At 43.7% G+C, this 19507-nt stretch overlaps 1 protein-coding gene across 2 annotated transcripts in view; it reads left to right on the top strand.

Annotated features, from left to right (window-relative positions):
• LOC124232963 (rho-related GTP-binding protein RhoH) overlaps nucleotides 1-10182 on the top strand; it is a 34959-nt gene extending 24777 nt beyond the window's left edge. For both annotated transcript variants that reach the window (XM_046649930.1, XM_046649931.1), the window contains exons 2-3: nucleotides 8803-8923; nucleotides 9217-10182. In XM_046649930.1, the coding sequence (XP_046505886.1) occupies nucleotides 9422-10012 (591 nt within the window). In that variant the 5' untranslated portion in view covers nucleotides 8803-8923; nucleotides 9217-9421 and the 3' untranslated portion in view covers nucleotides 10013-10182. The remainder of the gene's footprint in view (nucleotides 1-8802; nucleotides 8924-9216) is intronic.
• Nucleotides 10183-19507: the final 9325 nt, after the last annotated feature.

Genomic DNA, 19507 nt, shown 5'->3' with positions numbered 1-19507 from the left:
AGATAGTGCTTCTAGGAATTTTAAGCAAATTCAGCTGTCCAGATCTAGAAAATTTTTGTCTTTGGACACTGACGGGGGCTCATAGAGACCCTCTATAGCCTCAGGGGATCTCACATCAGCCTTTTCTTTCCCTTCCAAGCCAAACTTAAAAAACGAAATAACACTTCAAAGCACTTCAACGTCACGCAAGTAACACACGCTTATTGCAGAAATATTTTAAAATGCACATAAGCAAGGAGAAGAAAATGAGACTCACCTACAGTCCTGGGACCTGAGACAGTTCACCTTAGCATGGTGGGACACATTGCTCTAGACTTTCTCGTATCTATGGAATCATACTGGACATATTTTAAAACCTGCTTTTTTCCCATTCAGCTTAGGGAGGCTTTTCCTGTGTCAGTTAATGTATCTCTACACTGCTATTTTAAAGGATATTGATCATAGGAATAAACTAAGTAGTTTATCCAAGAACCACCTTTTTTGGATAACTTTTTTCCCCATTATAGACAGCGTAGACAAGAACACGTGTGTAACTGAGTATTTCACGTCAGAGTTCAGGAAAGAATAAACACTGTCCTGGCTGCCACCACTGCTTCCCTTCCCACTCATCCTTATCACTTCTGATGTGCCCACAGCCCCTGGGCTCTCCTGAAATCTCTCGGCACCTCTGTCTGAGACACTGAACTCTCCGCCTGGTCTCACGGCCCCGTCTCTCCTCCAGCAGTTCCTCTTGCCACTGGCTTCCTCCCAGGCCCCCAGCCTGGGGCCTCAGAGTCTTCTCATCACAGGCCTGTGTCGGTTCTAACTCACGGATACTCTAAGGTCCCTTTCCCCTCCTTTCTAGCCTCCTAGCATCCCTCCTAGATAAAGCCTCCTTGTTCCCACTCTCTTGTATTCCTCCAGGGACTTCCAAACTCGCCTCTCTGAGCCTTCCCCTTGTAATCCAGCCTGACCTGCCACAGCAATGCGCTTCCTAAAGCCCAGCTTCATCTCCCATTCTGGACTCTACATCTCAGCCCAGCCGAGCTGCTCGCCGTCCTCTTACGCGCCCCAAGAGTTCGTCTTCCCTTGGTCATGGTTCTCTTTCCCTTTCATCTCTGTGCATCTCAAACTCTATTGTTTTTAGGCCATGTTCTAATATTGTGGCCTCTGCAAAGCCTTTCTTGATTCCTGCCTGCTGCAAGCAGCACTTTTTTACTTTGTTGGCACTTGATGTGCTCCTCATTTGGACACTCGTTGAGTTTTATGCTTGAATTGCCCTTTAGCCTTGAAGTTTCTTGAGGGCATGGACTGCGTCTTATTCAACTTGGTATCAGCCCTATTGTGTAGCACAATGTCTGACGCATAACAGGTGCCCCAAAACTCTAGTGAACAGGTGGGATTTCAGTGAAAAGAGAGTGGATGGGTAAGAGTATACGTGCAAAAGGCCCAGAGATTTTCATCGGCTATGGAGTTAACGGTATGCTATAAATGCTGACAAGCTAAAAACAATTTTGGATTGTATGAAAACAAACACAGTTTCGTTTCCCATAACTCCCTCCACTGTCCTCTTCCTACTTCCCACTGAGCATCCCTCAGTGCAGCCTCCTTGAACTATGTACTTCCACTTCCCCAACCCAAACATGTACTTCACTGCTGCTGGGCCTTTGCACATGCTCCCTCTCCATGTCTTTTTTTCTCCTTCTTTGCTTGTCAAAATCTTATTCATCCTACAGATCAGATATCACCTTTTATTTTATTTATTTATTTTTATTGAGGTAAATTAGTTTATAACATTATATGAATTTCAGATGTACATCCTTATATTTTGATTTCTGGGTAAATTACATCATGTTCACCACCCAAAGACTAATTACCATCCATCACCACACGTGTGTGAATCACCCCTTTCTCCCTCCTCCCTCCCCTCTTCTCGCCTGGTAACCACCAGTCCAATCTCTGTCTCTCTGTGTTTGTTTGTTGTTTTTATCTTCTATTTATGAATGAGTTCATAAGGCATTTAACTTTCTCCACCTAACTTCTTTCACTTAGCATGGTATAGATATCACCTTTTAAATGTAGGATTCCCTAATCACCACTCTATTCTCCCACCTCCAGAGAATTCATTGCTCCTTCTTCTGGGTTTTATAGTAGTGGTTCTATCAGCATCGTCATAGCAGCTACGGTTTGTGAGGACCTATTTTGTTCCAGGTACTGTTTTAGGCTCGTGACATACACTAGCTCTTATAATCCTACAACAACCCTTTAAGGTAAATAATAGTAAATACTTCTATAGTACTCACTCTGTGCCAGGCACCGTCCTATGTGCTTGACATGCACTAACCCATTTATTCCCATACGATAACCTTGCACGACAGGTACTATCATTACTGCCTGTTTACAGTCAGAGAAGCTACGGCCAGGTAACTTTGGTCACTAAGGTTAAGTAACTTTCACGAGATCACACAGCCAGTAGTTAGTGGAGCAGGGAGGCAGTACTGTCCCAGAGTCGGTGCTCTTTATCACTGTGCTATACTGCCTCTGTTGACAAAGGAACTGAAGCTCAGAGAGGTTAAGTAATTTGCCGATGATCACTTAGTAAGTGGCAGATGTTGGAGCCAAATGCAAGCCTGCCTGACCCCAGAGTCTGTGCTCTCCTTACGCTGAATCGCCTCTCTTTATACAGCGTGGTTGTCAAACGTTTTCTGTAAAGGGCCAGATGGTCAAGATTTTAGGCTTTGTGGGCGATAAAGTCTCCTTGAGTTGTAGCAAGAAAGCAGCCATAGATAATATATAAATGAAAGAGCATGGCCGTGTTCCAGTAAAATGTTATTTACGAATGCTGAAATTTGAATTTCATGTAATATTCAGATCATGAAATATTGGTCTTTTGATTTTTTCAACAATTAAAAAATGTCTAAACCATTCTTAATTTGCAGGCCATACAAAAACTGATGGAGGGTTTGGCCCGTGGGTTAGCGTAGTCTGACAATCTTGCTTTATAGCATCATTATGTCATAGAAAGGTTAGATATGCATATATCTGCCTCTCTTCTCTGTGCTTGAACAATTCAGCTTGGGCCCCCAAACATGCATTGCTAATGGGGAAGACATGAGTCCTTCACTAAAAGCGATTCACAGTCCTCAGAGAGCGGCTCAGAGACCTGGGACCTTCCCAGAGCATGCCCCGTGGGGGCTGCACCCTCAACTCCAAGTAGTTTTTCAGAATATTCCTTCCAACCACTTTGAGAAAAGCTGTGGTAACTACATTTTCCCATCACCTTAGTTTTGAGACGAGATTCTAGTGTCTTTTAATGGTGCTCTGGGTAGTTGCCTGGCTGCCTGGTCTTGTTTTTGGCTCTCTACTTGGACCAGATTGAGAACTGTAGACCTGTGGTGACAACTCGATTACTGTGCTCCTAGGAGTAGAAGGGACCAGTCAGGGCAGGGTACCTGGAACAGAGGAGGGGAAGGGTGCCATGGTCTCTACTTGGCCTGGGGGTCAGAGGGGCAGGGTTCATGACTCAGAGAGGCTTAGGGTGCCTGGATCATGGGAGGCCTCAGGGCCTGGTGATGTTCTGTTTTAATTAAACTAGAATGGGGCTAAATAGGCTTCAGGCTTAGCAATGTAAATACGGCCTAGAACCTTGACTCTGGAGAACATGTATTGAAAGTTGCAAACCAGCATCTTGCAAGTGAACTTTCAGAACAAAATCCATTTGGAATTGAGATGATCTGTGTATAAAAATAAACTGATTTAAAAATGATTTCCTTTTGTGATTTTGAGGGAGGATTTAGTCATTATGTGTAGCAATTATAAACACTCAGGGGAATTACTAAAGTAGGGTTGAGAATTAGTGAAATGAACTCTTGCAAGATGAAACTTAAGATAAAATACTACTTGAGAAGATGGTCGCAGCAGTGGCAGTAACCTTATTTTTAAAAATACTTTTTACTGAAGTTTAATCTACATACAGACAAGTGAACACATCCTAGGTCTACTGCTTGATGAATGTTCACAAACTGAACACACTTGTGGGCCCTGCTTCCAGATCAAGACCCGGCACACTTCTTGTAAAATATCAAGAACTCCTTCTTTGCAGGGGGAGAATACGAGTAGGGACCTGGTTGGAGGGGATGGCTAGAAAAATGTCTTGAAACTGGGTCTGCTTAGGAAGCGTAGTTTATTTGAGACGCCTCGGATAGGACTGACAGAAATTACAGGGTGGGGAGGACACGTGGAGCTGCTGCAGCTTTGGGGTCAGACTCTGTTTGGGTCTAACTTTACCTCTGCTGTTTCCTCGCTGTGTGACTATAGCAAGATTCTCATCCTCCTGAAGCTCTGTAGTGGCGAAACAGTAATCTCCATGAAGGCATCAACTCTCTTCTTCACTATGATGCTCTCAGGACCTGTTACAGTACCTGCCACACGGGAAGCCCTAAACAATTTTTTTTAAATGAGTAAAACAGCTAATGAATAATACACAACAAAGTACTTGGTATGGCCCCTGGAAGATGCTTAATAATGTAAACAGAATTCACAAAATGACCCAGTAATGCCACATTTGTCAATGTATCCCCCAAGAAAATTGTCCACATAAAAGTAATTTATATATATGTATGTTTATATATATGTATATATTTGTGTGTGTGCGTATATATAAAAAATGGTACAGTTATCAGTTACTGGGACTGTAATTACTGAAATACTGGAACTAACTCAAAGCCTCTGCCAGCAGTGGGGAATTGCTGTGCAATTAGGAATTGTTGAAACAATGGAAAGCTATTTATTGAAAACCTGGCAAGTATGTAGACTATGTTGAAAATAAAATTTTTTTAAAATCTGAAAAAAATGCTTAGAAGATATACACAAGTATATATACATTAGAGAATGAAAACTGAATAAGAGCTTGGAGTGATAAAATTTAGAGAAGGTCACGATTTTTTATTAGTAAGTTGCTTAAGATTTCTTGAACTGATTCTCTTTCCCCTCAAGAGAAAGAAAGGAAAGGAAGCACCCAGCCGCCCTTGCCAGATGGGGTGCTCTCCGTGGGTTCACCCATCCTGAGCAAGGCCTGCTCATGCCACGGCCTCCCTGCTAGGCTGTGGAGGGGTCGCGGATGGAAGGTGCTGGTGGGAGATGGGTTGCTGAGGAGCATGATGATCTCCTAATCCTGGGAATGTGTCAGACTCACAGCAGAATCAATTTCTGTAATGAGCGACTCGGCTGCTGCCAGCGCAGGTCCTTCACCAAAGCTCTTCTGAGCAGGATGACATTTAGATGCATTCTCTGTAACTGACAAGCTGTCCCTGGCCGCTGGCTGCCGTGGGTTCATATTTTTGAAAGACTGTGAAGATTTTATCAGCATTTTGAAGTAAGCCACCTCAATCAAAGCCCACATAACCTAAAACCTGCCATAATAATAATTAGCTCATCCTAATTTCACCGTAGTTTTATTTTGGGCTCTGTGGTTCTGAAGGGGCTTCCTCGCAGAGCAAACAAGAGAGTCTTTCCAAAGGTACAGTCTTGTGAAAGTACAAACCCGAATTATTGCTGTATTGTTATCATTTGCAGCGGATCCTCATACGCTCCCTGTGAGGAAGGGAGGGCGGATCTTATTCCCGTTTTACAGCCGAGGGATAAGCACAAGACGACTGGCAGTGTGATGATGGCTGTGTTAGAGGCGCAGGGCCAGAGGGTCAGCGATCAAAGGAGACTCTCAAGAAGAGGTGGGAGTTGAGGGGTGGGTGGAGGGCAGGACTTTCCAGGCAAATAGAGAAGCACAGAGTGTGTCTGAAGAAAGAGTGATAGTGAAGAGTGGGTGTCTGTTAGTGGGATGAGAATTGAGGCTAAAGTGAAACCGGGATTTCCTACTGGACAGCCCTCAGCTCTCCAGGAGATGCAGTGGCTTAGATGCCTCCTCTCTAAGCTCTCCCTTTTGTCGGCCTTTGACCCTTTGCTGTAGTAGACAGGAGCACCCAACACCTTTTCCTTCACAAGACTGAGCCTCCCTTCCCTCCTGCTCTGTGTGCGAACCGTTGGGGCCTGTTGATGGCATTCTTGCTGTGAAAATGTTAAAAAGAGGAGAAAGGGAAGAGAAGTCAAGTTATGGAGACCTGAGAGATTTGGGATTGAAGGTTCCTTAATTCCAATCTGATTTAAGTCCTAAAAGGTTCACACTGTGGCATCAGTCACCACGCTGTCTGAAGTCACTTTTGGTAACTCTTCTGCACTGAGAGACATATGACTGGGGTGCCCCTGCCAGTTAGCCACTTGTGAAATACTGCTGAAAACGTGCTTCTATTTTTCACCCAAAAGCCCTTTTAGGGAGAATCTCTCCCTTTAAGGAGAAATTTCACTGAAATCAAGCCCCCTAGGCTTCCACACTGACGATGTGACCCAGCGGCTCCGTCTTGGGCACATGTGGCACGCTGTCTGATCTGGCATGTCTATATAGGGTATTGCTCTAATCTAGACTGGAGCTCCTCCCTGCCCCTCCTCTCCCAGCTCCATATTTAGCCATCTGCTGAAGGCTATGCATATCATCCAGGTTTATCATCCGTCTTTACTGCTCTGGAATAAGGCAGAGGTTTATGTTCCTGTATTCACTGTGGCAGGCAATAAAGATTTCTCCTTTGGCCTGTTTTGATAGAACCACAGAGAAAGCTAATCTCATCTAACCACTTTACAAGTTGAGAAACTGAGGCCCTGAGAGCTGACTTGATGTGCCTCTTGGTGCCAGAACTGGCTGGGGAAGGAAGGTCACTTGACTGAACAGAGCCTTTTCTCCAGCCTGATTCTTTGGAGCTCTCTGCGTGGTAAAACTCAGACATGAATTTCTTTGCTCATTTTTTTTTTTTATGCTACCAGAAGAAATCCTATATCTGTATATTTTTTGTAGTCATAGCTTGGCGTAAGATACCCAGGGCACCCTTTGCAGGAGAAAGCTGTTTGGTGCTACTTCAAATTCCCTACTTATAATTCATAATTGTTTACCATCATATTTAGTAGTTACTATTTGACAATGACATTAATAATAAGGACTCTTACTGTGTGTTTGCTCAGTGTTGCCTGTGTGCATACAGTATATTTGCATCATGCACCATGCTAAGGATTTTTTACGTTTAAGCACACAATCGTTTCAACAACCTGGTGTTATAGATACTATTTCCTCAATTTTACAGAGGAAACTGAGGCACAGGGAGGTTACGAAACTCCTCCAAGATTGCCGCACAGGGAGTCGGTTGGGCAGCCTGAATTCAGTTCTAGATCTGTCAGATTTTAGAGCCCGTCTTCTTAATGATTTTACCTCATTAATTTCCTTTTGCAGATGTTTCCTTAGGAAATTTGGCTTTACTTGATCTATTAGAAAGATTTTATTTAATAACCAAAATCCTGACATGTGCACATTTTTCCTAGTTCTGGTTTTGCTACATTGGGGTCAAAGTCAAACTTAAAAGATATCTTAAGAGGTCTTGGCCCAGACTAAGTGCTGAGGGGTCACAGATGCATCCACTTAAGTCATTCGTAGGTCTAAGGAGCTGAAGTTGAGACCCAAGGGAGCTCCCAAGGAAACGTTGCTCAAAGATCAGGTGACGAAGAGGTTTCCAGGACCCTGGTGTCTGAGAAGGACCTGATGTGAGTCTTTAGGTAGAGTCCAGCAGAAAATTTGACATCCCAGCCCCTGTGCTATGGACATGCAATATTTAGCATTTTAAATAAATAGTAGTAGAAATAGAAAAATATGGTGCCTTGCTATAGATCCCATGTGCCAGGTTCTGGGTTAAGCCAGACTTTCCGCACACTGACAAATCTTTACGATAACTGCATGAAGGTACTTTTCTTATTCTCATTTTTATGAAGAAACCAAGGCTCAGAGAGTTTGAGTACCTTGGCCAAGGTCATCCAGCTTATATGTGGTTTAAAAAGTGAGCACATGAAAGTGATGTTTATTATTTATTTGATTAACTCATTTGCAAAGGCTGTTATGTTTAATGAAACAGAGACAGCAGATTGACAAGGATAAAAATGTCTTGGAAGGGAATGTCAGGATTTAGACGAGTAATTTTTAAAAATTGTGTTAAAAATTATTTAAAAACTATATTACGTGTGACATGGAAGATTGCCAGTGTGGGAGGTTATAAGTTCAGATTGTGTTAATAACATTTACTTAGAATTTTGATCGGAAACACATTTCCTTTGAAGCTGGGCTGGCCTTGTGATGATGTCCTTTGGCAGACGGACGCTGTCCCCAAGGCTGGTCTCATTGTCTGGAGCTCTCTCACCTGCAGTAAACGAGAATTTGTTTGATCCTTTTATGAAATTCAGATTCCGTCATATTTATGTAGCCCTGTTTAAGTGACAGTCACTGAATATGGTTGCTTTTAGGAAAGTTATTTGGTTTAACCAAGGGCATAGCAGAATTCCGGATATACAGGTAGCTGTCCAGAGACATTGAAAGAAAGAGAATTTAATCTTTACAACATTTCTGAGAAGCGGTTCCTAAATTTATCACAATCCTGCAGAGGTGTAAACTGAGGCTTGGAGATCCAGTAACATGTCTCAAAGCCTTGTCATTGTAGAGATAATGGAGTCTTATTTCAGATGCAGAAAACACCAAGGACGGTGCCCTTTCCATTACATCTGTAGCCAGTTTTTGGAAAAACCTCAAGGGAAAAAATCATAGCAAATTTTTAGAGTTCTGGTAATTTCTTGTCTTCAACCTCAAATTCCCACATAAACCAAGGACTGGCTGATTAACCAATAGATGAAGGGAAGTGTTTATAGTAGCTGCCGCTTATTACATTTTTTTCTTTCTTGCAGTTCCCAAAGTGGCTGGGATGCGTTAGAGACTGAAGGGGACGCAGAGCGCTGTCAGGTGCCTTCGCTTCTTGGAGCAGAAGCCAACAGAGAGCTGTTTGACAACGTCTCATTCACACACCAGGTTGCTATTGAGGTCTTTTTCATGTTGTGATCAGAGCGGTTGCTTGTGTTTTTATCACTAGGCTGATTTTAGAGATAAAGTCAGCTTCTGCTTCTTGACTGGGTGGAGCTGTGGGTGCTTGTGCTGGGGGATAACCGATCCAAGCTTCTTTGTTGGGGGGAAGAGTGGGTTGGGCGAGTGGGGTCTGACGGCTACACTGAGGTGGGTGTCATGTTTAACCAGTTTGCCAATGAGGAAGCGCCCCGTCATCAAAAGAGAAAGACTTAGTTTTCCCCCTTCTCTTTCTGTTCCAGTTGAAGACTAGCCCTTGGAGGTTTTCAAAGTAGATCGTGCGTCTTCCTCAGATGGATGGGGAGAAGTAACATTCTGCAAGTTGCTGTCAGAGGTCCTGAGAACACAAACGCATCTGGTTTTTATCCCCCTTGTTGAATGGCCTTTGCTCCAGCAGCCCACTGAGGGCTCTTTTCCTCGGGATTCTGAAGTCTTAAATAACTAAGGATGCAGGCTGGGAAGATGCTGAGTTCCATCAAGTGTGTGCTGGTAGGAGACTCTGCCGTGGGGAAGACCTCTCTGTTGGTGCGCTTCACCTCAGAGACCTTCCCGGAGGCCTACAAGCCCACAGTGTATGAGAACACGGGTGTGGACGTCTTCATGGATGGCATACAGATCAGCCTGGGTCTCTGGGACACAGCTGGCAACGATGCCTTCAGAAGCATCCGCCCGCTATCCTACCAGCAGGCAGATGTGGTGCTAATGTGCTACTCCGTGGCCAACCATAACTCTTTCCTGAACCTGAAGAACAAGTGGATTGGTGAAATCAGGAGCAACTTGCCCTGTACCCCCGTGCTAGTGGTGGCCACCCAGACTGACCAGCGGGAGGTGGGGCCCCACAGGGCGTCCTGCATCAATGCCATAGAAGGGAAGAGACTGGCCCAGGATGTGAGAGCAAAGGGCTACCTGGAGTGCTCAGCCCTTAGCAACCGGGGGGTACAGCAGGTATTTGAGTGTGCCGTCCGAACTGCCGTCAACCAAGCCAGGAGACGCAACAGAAGGAGGTTCTTCTCCATTAATGAGTGCAAGATCTTCTGAACCCCAAGAGACTTCACCCAACACTCATTTACTCACCCTAAAGGCTAACGGGGACGGGGAGAGCAGAGAAGTCAGCAAGGGTTGATGCTCTTTCTGGGTGCGTCCCCAGCAGCGTTTTCGTTTGGATACAGTTGCTGCTGGGCCTCGGCCATTGGATGTTTTTCCTAAGTACGCTCTAGAGATGAACTCTTTGCCCGGTTCAATTGGAAGATCCCCTGGGAAGCTAGAATGCATATTCCTTGTTTGATTAAAAAACTAAAATGGTCTGCATAATTTTGGACAATGAAGTGAGTTTTCCAAAGAATTCCATATTTAAAGACATGTTTTATTTAAATAATAACAAAATGTTTAGCTCTGGTATATAATTAGTTTTCACACTTGGAAAGTCTTTTGCTCCATACTTACAAACAAACTTCTGTATGTGTGAAATAATCTTCTGGGGCTCTGCCATGTGTTTGTAGTGTTATTTTCACCCGAAGTAATAATTTTGCTGAAGCCACTTGCCTGCTAGATTTTACTAGATAATCAAATTTTTTTTAAATGACCATAAATTGATCCTTGCAATTAATTTTCCACCCAGATGTTATTCAGAGTTGTGTATAAAATGCAGTTCAATAACGTAAGATCCTCTACTACTGCGTAATGATTTTAAACAGTTGTCACTATATTTCTCCATAATTATAAAGAAAGAAGTGTTTCTTATTTACGATATTACCTTTCACTCAAAGAACTCCCATTATGCACTAAATATTTCTCTCTCACTCACCAAAAAGGAAGAACCTTTCAGGTAGAGAATCAGACTGTTCTAAGTAATGGCAGCAGAACTTGGACCAGCAGAGAGGGCGTCTCACTTTCATTCAGAAACGCGTGCACTTACCCTGCTTCTTCCGACACTGTGGCTCCCATTTGGTTGTGGGTCTTGTGAAAGAGAGCGGGCTCAAAGTTCTGTATGAGGGGAATTTGGCGAATTTGTTACTTGAGCTCTAAACTGAGTTGGGATGGGAAGATAATTTTAGGATCTAATCAGAATAATTGAGAAGGTGTCTAGATATGTATGTGTATGGGGAAAAAGGAATTTATAGCTTTTACTATTTCATGACTATGAAGTAACTGAGTCAAAAAGAAATCACAAATTCTACGCACAGAGAACAGGCGAAATGTACAGCAATTGCTTAGGGGATAAAAAGTTATCAGGGAAATACTGAATAAATAGGGACACCCTCCCATTCTGATAGCTTAAAGGCTTGTCCTCGCCTCTGTGTCACCCGTGTCCCTTGACTTGAGAGTTCTGTATTCAGCTCTCTGCATTTGGTCTCCAGAGGGTTGAAGGGCCTGAAACCTGACCAAGCAGGGAGGTGATGGGAGCTCATATTCTCTGATATCCCTGTTGATCCTTGCCCTCTTTTCCAACAAGCAGATTTTCCTTCAGGCCAGGCTTTGGTGGTGGTGGTGGGGATATTTAACATTGTAGTAGGAATAAATTTCTCTTCACTAAAATTGGCTGTCCCCGAAGCTTTTCTTTCTTACTTGTTGAAGGGAGATGGGGGTGGGGGTGTGTCTGAAAATGGGAAGGGCCCGTTACCTGACTTTAGGTGAGGGAAGAGGAGGTGATTCCATGGCAGAAGGGGAGGAGAAAGCCTAGGCCAGAGAGGGCACAGTCAAATGGCTTTCCTTCACCTGGGCAGACACACAGATGAGCCTGTTGGCAGGAGGCAAGCTTAAAGCTTCCCCTGGAAACTCTCACATCTGAGAACAGGAATCCACACGTAAACCCTCCCCTGTGATGAGATCTGGCAGAAACTGAGGCCAGTAGATGTTTGTCTCCCCTACTAGATTATGAGTTCTTGAAGGCAGAGTGACCTCCTGAGCGTCTCAGTGTCCTCAGGGCCCAGCGCAGGGAAGGAACCAGACCTAAACAAAGCTAAACAAAGTTGTGTTGAATTGAATCAGAGAGAGGAGAGGAATGGGGCTGCTGTGCCGCAAAGTGGGTAGGAAGGAAGCCAACCCCCGTCAGCCTTGCAGGGGTAAGAAGTGAAAATACGTCATTTTGTTGGAATCCATGCAATGTATGTTCTACATGAGTATATATTTATTTTTGCCTTTCTAGACTCAGGCGTATGCTTCCTCCACTTCAAAACTCACAGTACCTTTTTGTAGACTATTGTATGTCGATTGTTAACTGTTCCAAGTAGCAACATTAAATATGCTCTTGTTTACATTAAAGAGTTGATTTGAGTGGTCGAGTAATTCATCCTATTCTGTTTTACTTTATGCTGACTGTCTCATTGGGGCGGCAGAATCTGGTGTGCTGAAATTAGCTGAGTGACAAGAAAGCTCAAAGCATCCTAATGAGTAAAGTTTGTTGAGTGCTTTGAATGTGCCAGGCACTATGCTAAGCACTTGAGTGTGCATTATCTCACCACATGGTTTGTAGGTGGCTGCACTATAATGAGTACCATCTTACACAAGGAGACTGAGGCTTGGAGCATTGACTGACAGGGCCAAGGCCATTCGGCAGGTGAGTGGCAGCACCAGGACTCTCGAGCAGGCCTATCTGACTCCAAACCTCTGCTCACTGTGTATGAGAACCACTGTGCCCCACTTCCTCCCAGAACAGCCCAACTGTACGGCTTTGCCACATCCGATCTCATGTAGCCTTGGAGGCCCCACCCGCACCAGTCAAATGGCCTGCATTAAAAAAAATTTTTTTAATAGGGGCCAGACCAGCGGCATAGTGGTTAAGTTCACACACTCCACTTTGGTGGTCTGGGGTTCACAGTTCAGATCTCAGGCGCAGACCTACACACCACTCATCCAGCCATGCTGTGGCAGCATCCCCCATACAAAACAGAGGGCAACTGGCACAGATGTTAGCTCAGGGCCAATCTTCCTCACCAAAACAAGAAAAAAATTATTTTTAATAAAATATTCCAAGTCTGATCTTAGTCTTCCTCTTTTATTTTTCTTTCTAGCAATGAGAATGAGACCTGCCTAAATCATAGAGCGTCATCATTTGCAAAGATCCTTGCTCCAACCTTTGGCTTTTAAGTATAATTTCCCAGGTTGATTGCATGTGAATTGGCAGAGATGAAATACATCATGATTTGATGCTTTAAGAAGCTTGGAAAATATTCTCCTTTTTCTTATCTCACTTTTCTATCCCTCAGGTTTTAGGTATTTCCTTTGAATGAGGGAGTGACAGGGGAGAGGAGAGCCTGGTTCTTTCCTTTTAAGGGTTTGGTACCAAGGAAGGGCACCCTTCCCAGCATGAGATATGATTAAAGGGTTCCACTTTGGCATATCTGCGGGGTTATGATAAAACAGAGGGGACAGGGCACCTGCGAGTGTTTGTCCCCAATGCTGAGGTAATCATATGGGTTGATTCGGATCAGAACAACTCAAGAGTAGGGCCTTATTTTTCCTCAGGCTGTATCTCTCCTGATAAAGCAAAGAAACATAATCACTGGCTAAGATCTTCAGCGGTTTTTCACAAAAAATGATAGAAGAACCATACAAATTACTTGTGAAATAAGTTCATAAAGAGTACTTGATTGCACCTAAAGTCCACATTAACTTTTTTGGTCAATTCTAAAATATATCCTGACATGGAACTTAGTACTTAATGGTAGATAGACAGCCATAGTGAGGGAGTAAGAGGCCAGACAGTTGTGACATATTTTGGAGTCAGAAAGTCTGGGTCATGTGTCTTTCAGCCTCAGTTTCCCTATCTTAAAACAGATACTAATTCCTGGGTTATTCTAAGAATTAGTACAATAACGATTGTGGAAGGGCTTTTCATCTGTAAACTATTGTGCAAATGGTGGTGTCACTGTGTTTTTGATGGATCCCTATGCAGATACATAGGGTGAATATTCTAGATCAGGTTAGAATATTCTAGAACTTGTCGATAGTGAGCCACATGATGGGAAACCCATGCAGAAGCAACTCCATTTGTAGCAATGTTAAATAGAGTCAGATGAGTAAAATAACACATAATGATAATAGCAACAAACTACATTTGGATGCCTCTGGTTCCAGGCCCTGTGCATCCCAGCTTACATACGTCATCTAATTAAATTCTCAGAACGTGCTCATCAGGTCGATATTATTCTTTCTGTTGATAAGAAACTGAGGCTCAGACAGATAAATGGAGATATTTTCCTTGTACCATTACTTTTCAAAATGTCCTAGTTTTACCACTAATGTTGGTGTAATTAAACTTGACCAGCTAAAAAATGATATGATGAAATATATATAATTTTCATTACACTTGCTAATTTAGCTAAGATGGTGAGAATGATCCCTGTTACACACTGTAGGGGCACACTTATGATTAGAGCTTGGCAGCCTTCCTGTGTGAGCTTCCTTTTGTCATTCTTCCGGTGAAAGCCTCAGGTGGTTCATATCCCACTGTCCTGGTGGTCTCTGCTGGCTGTCCCCACCTCCTCCATTTCCATTTTCCAGCCTTCGCTGCCCTCCTCTGTGCCTGGGAGGTTTACCCTGTGGACTCCATCACCCAGGATCTCTTCCTGGCTGGCTTCCACTTGGGTGCAGCCAGTGGGAGACTCTGGCTAGAAGTCAGAGGGTAGGAGGAGAGAAGGGTTGGGTGTTTTTTTCCTACTCCTTTCCTGCTTGGTGATGCTTATCTGTCAATAGCTGTGAGTCCCTCCACGGCTGCAGCTCCTGCTGGACCCCTTCTCTACGTCTCCAGCATTCACTGGAGCTTTTCCTTGTTCGCTTTTCATAAGTTCGCTTTTCAATCCAGGTTGTCTGTACTCTATCATTTATAGTATTGTTTCTTAGCACAAAGCAGGTGCCTTTCAGTTTCTGACAGGAGGGCTCCACAGAGCCTCAGTTCCTTAAGTAGAAACAGATCTGCTTTTATTCCTTCAGCATTTACTAAGCTCCTTAGGTCCTCGATGGGGGTGATTCAGAGAAAGTAGAGGGCTCAGTCCGTAAAAGAGACAACGACGGAGCATATCTCCATCACTGGATTTACCGCTTTGTCTCAGAATCATGTGTTTATGTCTCCATTCCCCACTGGACCCTGAGCTTCTGACCACCAGGACTGCAAATAGCCAGAGTTCCTGCTTTTGGGCATTTCGGATCTAGTTAGGCAGGGAGAGGTTGAATGTGCGGGCAATAATCATGTAAACAAATCAGACAAATGTGGGTGGGGGATCAGGGCTATAAAGAAAATAAATACCAAAAAGGAGAGAGAATATTCAGTAGTTTCTTCTCCTAACTGAGGAGAAGCCTGGGTGATGTGGACAGACGGCGTCACTTCAAAATAAGCCAGCCCTCTTAAAAAGAAAGCAGGCTTAACTTTTTCTCTGTAAGTCCCCGAGAAGGGACACACATATTTTCACAACAATCAGTGCTCAGTACTCAGTGTCCTCCAGAAGTGACTCACTTCAGTGGGGAGTCCAACCCATTGCCTATGGGTTAGGGCTGTTCCAAGGAATGGATTAGCAAACAGACTGGAACAGAAAAGTGACATGATTGACAGAAGCAGGGTGGTGCCGGCGGCTTACACAGGCAAGTGGTTTCCAACGAATTCTGAAAATGAGGAAGGAAGTGACTAGAACCCAGGGTCTAGATAGGACTCAAAGTAGAGCCCAGGGCCTGTCTGCTGGGCCCTGTGCAGCAGTTCCAAGAATCCGTGTGTGTGCGTGGTAGCACGGGCTTGAGAAACAGCAAGGTTACGGCACACGAGAGCCCAGCTGCTGATGCAGTTGCATGCGTTTGCCCTTCCCAGCCATATTGTTTAAATAAAACACAGTGAGCTGCCCCCATCTGATGGTGGAACTTTCACACTGGTGGAAACAGGCAGGGGTGCGATTTACGAGTGAGTCACTGGACTTAACCCAAGGCCAGTTGTTGGGCGGTAGAGCTGTCATCTCAGGGAACTGAAGATTTACTGAGGATTTTGACTGGGAAGTTTCTTTTTTTAAGTTTCCAGAAAGGCCCCAATCAATCACTGTACACATATACTTCTCAAATACATCTCTTCTTCCTCCTTTTCCTCTTTGTTGTCTTCTTCATGTCTCTCTGCAGCCCGGTGCCCCTCTCACCTGTCTCTCGTTGCTCCAGCATCTGAGACAATGCTGTGCCCATAGGAGATGCTGACCTCTATTTCTTGAGTGAATCAATCCTCATTATCATCATCTCACACTTTCATTCATATAGCACTTTAAAAGTGTCCGAAGTACTTTTCCATATCTCCTGGTAATAATTGCCAGCATTTGCTTAGCACTCTATGTGTACGTTGTTTCACGTGACCTCACAACAATGCTGTGCATTATTATTATTTGGCTCATTTTACAGGCAAGAAAGCCAAGCCTCAGGAAAGCTAAATGACTCACCTACATGCATCTAACGAATGCTTGGCAGAGCCAGAACCATTCTTAGATCTCTTAGCTCCAAACTCCCCTTTTTCCACTCCGCCAGGCTTTCATCTGAGGCTCAGGATGAGCCTGTGAAATAGAAGTGAGAGAGATGAGGCCCAGGAAGGCAATGTGACATGTCCAGGCCACACACACAGTTACTGACCAGCAATGAGGTCTCCATTTCCATGCCCTCGTTGTCACTATTTTAATCCTTATTATCAGAACACATTTCCCATTAAAATTGGACCACTACTGTCTGGTTGTCTGCTAAGCACTCATTTGGTGAGATGTAGATTATATCTCTGTTCGACAAATGGAAAAGTCTGAAAAAAAGAAAAGTATCTGTTAATCCAGGTTCCAGACCACATTTGCATTAATTCTCTGGACACTGCATGCAATCTTCTACTAATTTTTTTTTTCCTTCTGTTAGTGTGTATACTTTGATTGAGAGTCTAATATCTATATCAACCTGGCTGGAACATCTTCTTCTGTTTATTATTTTTAACATATTGTTCCTATTATTATACTATATAGTATTACTATTTATATTATATAGTGTATTATTTTATATTATATAAGATATTATATATTATGATATTATATTATTACAACTATTACTAGACTCACATTTTTAAAGTTGGAAGCGACCTCAGGGAAGATTTAGCCCAACTCCCCACTTTACAGATGAGGAAACTGATGGTCCTAGTTGCCCAAGGACACACAGGTGGCTTCAGGCAAAGCTGGGACTCGAGTGCCAGGTCTCGGCTACCAGGCATTCTTCCCTTTTCCCTCAGGCTTCAGACTTTCCAGCCTCTACCTTTGAGCTATAAACTCTGTGTCTATTTGTTCCAGGTTTCAATAATGGAAGTTTAAAGATTTACCCTTTGCTTAAAATGTCGGGGGCATTGGCAGGTGATTTTAAAAAAAGTGAAAACGTCAGAGGCAAAGGCCAGGACATGAAACCAGCAACAGCAGAGAAGCAGGAAGACAGAGGACACAGCAGCCATCCAGGAGCACTGCCTTGCCTGTTATCAACAAGCTCAACAGCCAGAGCCACGAGTCCTGAACAACCCAGGGCTGGGGCTTTGTGGGTTCGGGGGGAACATGAAGGGTGCTCTCCCACCCTCCACCCAAAGTCTCAGAAGGGAAATTTGCAAGCCAGCCTTGTTAGGGTGGGTTAAAGGAATCATAAAGGAGAGAGATTCTTTATATTTCTATGTCTGTCCCCCCCAAATTATACAAATACTTCATGCTTATTGTTAAAAAGATTAGGAAAAAAACAGCAAAGCAAAAAGAGAATAATAAAAATCACTCTGACGATCACCATTACATAAATTTTTTGTATTTACTCTTCCAGAATTTTTCCTATACTTATTTGTGTGTATTTTTATAAAAACAGGATCGTATGGTACAATTTGATATCCAATCGGTTTTTTTTCATTTACTATATTGTGAACTGCTTTCAGCGTCAGCATGTTAATGAATATACATACTCCTATGCCATTGTGTGTAAAGGGGCGTGGTAACTACCCCAGATTTTTCCAAGGAATCTGTAACCAAATGTTTGTTAATTGCGTCTATGGGCCTCTAGTGAACTTTGTACTGGAAATGTAAGTCTGTGTGTGTGTGTGCGCGCGCATGCGTGTATGGCCCTGCTTAAAGCCATAGTAAAAACCACAGATTTATCTAGCACTATGCACTTTACATACATATAATTGTTTTACTTGTAAGCACCCAAAATAAAGGTACTGTTATCATCCCCAGTTTACAGATGAGGAGGAAACTTACTCAAGGTCAGACACCTAGCACGTGTCAGAGTCAAGATTCAGTCCAGGCAACCTGGCTCGAGCCTGCGTTCCCGACCAGCACACTTCCAGTGGTGGTTCCACCTACTTGGTTTCACACTCTAGCTTCCTTGTTTCATAACTGGGAGGGCCTGTAGGAACATCCAGTCCCAGAAAGAAAAATCCTCGTAAGCCAGATGGGAAGTCCAGAGATTTCTTTACTTTTCTACCAAGTCACCTGTAAGCTCATTGCAGTATCATGGCCATCCATCCAGCACTTCTGTCTCTGATCTTCTCCGCCTGTCTTTTCCCCTCTCTCCCATCACCTTTTTCTACCTTCTCTGCCCTTCCTGCAGAGCTGGGCTGCATGTAGAAGGTCCCTGGAGGAGACTTAAACCCTTCAGAGCCCAACAGCTACAAAACAAACACAACTTTCTTTTGTTACTATTGACACCTGTCAGACAGAACGATTCATTGTAAGGCTCTCAGAGTCACTTTCCTCCATTTTACCAGACTTCCTCCCAGGAAGGGCTGGGAGGGGGCTTTGGGGAGGAAGGAAAGGAGAGGGTGAAGGTGTGGGGGGGAAGAAAACCCCCATCCTGCCACAACACAGAGCCTCGGATTTTGCTCTGCTTTGATGCTAACGTCTCTGATTCTCCCTGGTTCGTTCTGAAGTTTGGGGGTGGGGTAGGGAGGTGAGCGTGAGAGCTGCCGTGCCTCCAAGCTATGGCATGGCTCTAAGAAGCTGTAGGTGAGGAGCCTTGAATGGACACCTCTATTTCCCTCCCCTCCAAAAAATGACTCGTCATCTTAGGTAAGGCTGAGGGGCTGCAGGTTTGTGTAGGTCAGACCCAGGGTCTCTTTCTCTGGGTATTTTCTTCAGAATGGAACTTATGTGATAAACTCTTTTCAAATGGGTATATGATGGTCTGATTAAACTGCTGTGGTAAAAGACCTTTTCTTAAAAAATTTCCAATCATTGCAAACCAGTACTGTTCGAAAGTGCAGTGAATTCCTAGAAGATGAGGAAGAAAAAAAGACAAAGTATTAATAAGAAAAAATGAAATTAAAAAAAGGACATGTAAAATGCAAGTCCCATTTTATATTGTTAGATTCCAATTATCCAATTGCTAACACACTTTGTGAATACGTGCTCTCGATTTCTGTGCTTATCTGGCTGTGTCCAGTAACAGTTTGCAGACCTACCCTGCTTGGTCTTTGACCCACACTTTGAGTAGCATTGATCAAGTTCACTCATTTCTCCTCTTTTTGAGGAAGTCCATTCGTTTTCTCATTCCTTCTCTGAATAAACATTAAGGACC

This window comes from Equus quagga, unplaced genomic scaffold, assembly GCF_021613505.1.
Source record: "Equus quagga isolate Etosha38 unplaced genomic scaffold, UCLA_HA_Equagga_1.0 146_RagTag, whole genome shotgun sequence".
Taxonomy (NCBI): Eukaryota; Metazoa; Chordata; class Mammalia; order Perissodactyla; family Equidae; genus Equus; species Equus quagga.
This window is presented reverse-complemented; position numbering and strand designations above follow the sequence as displayed.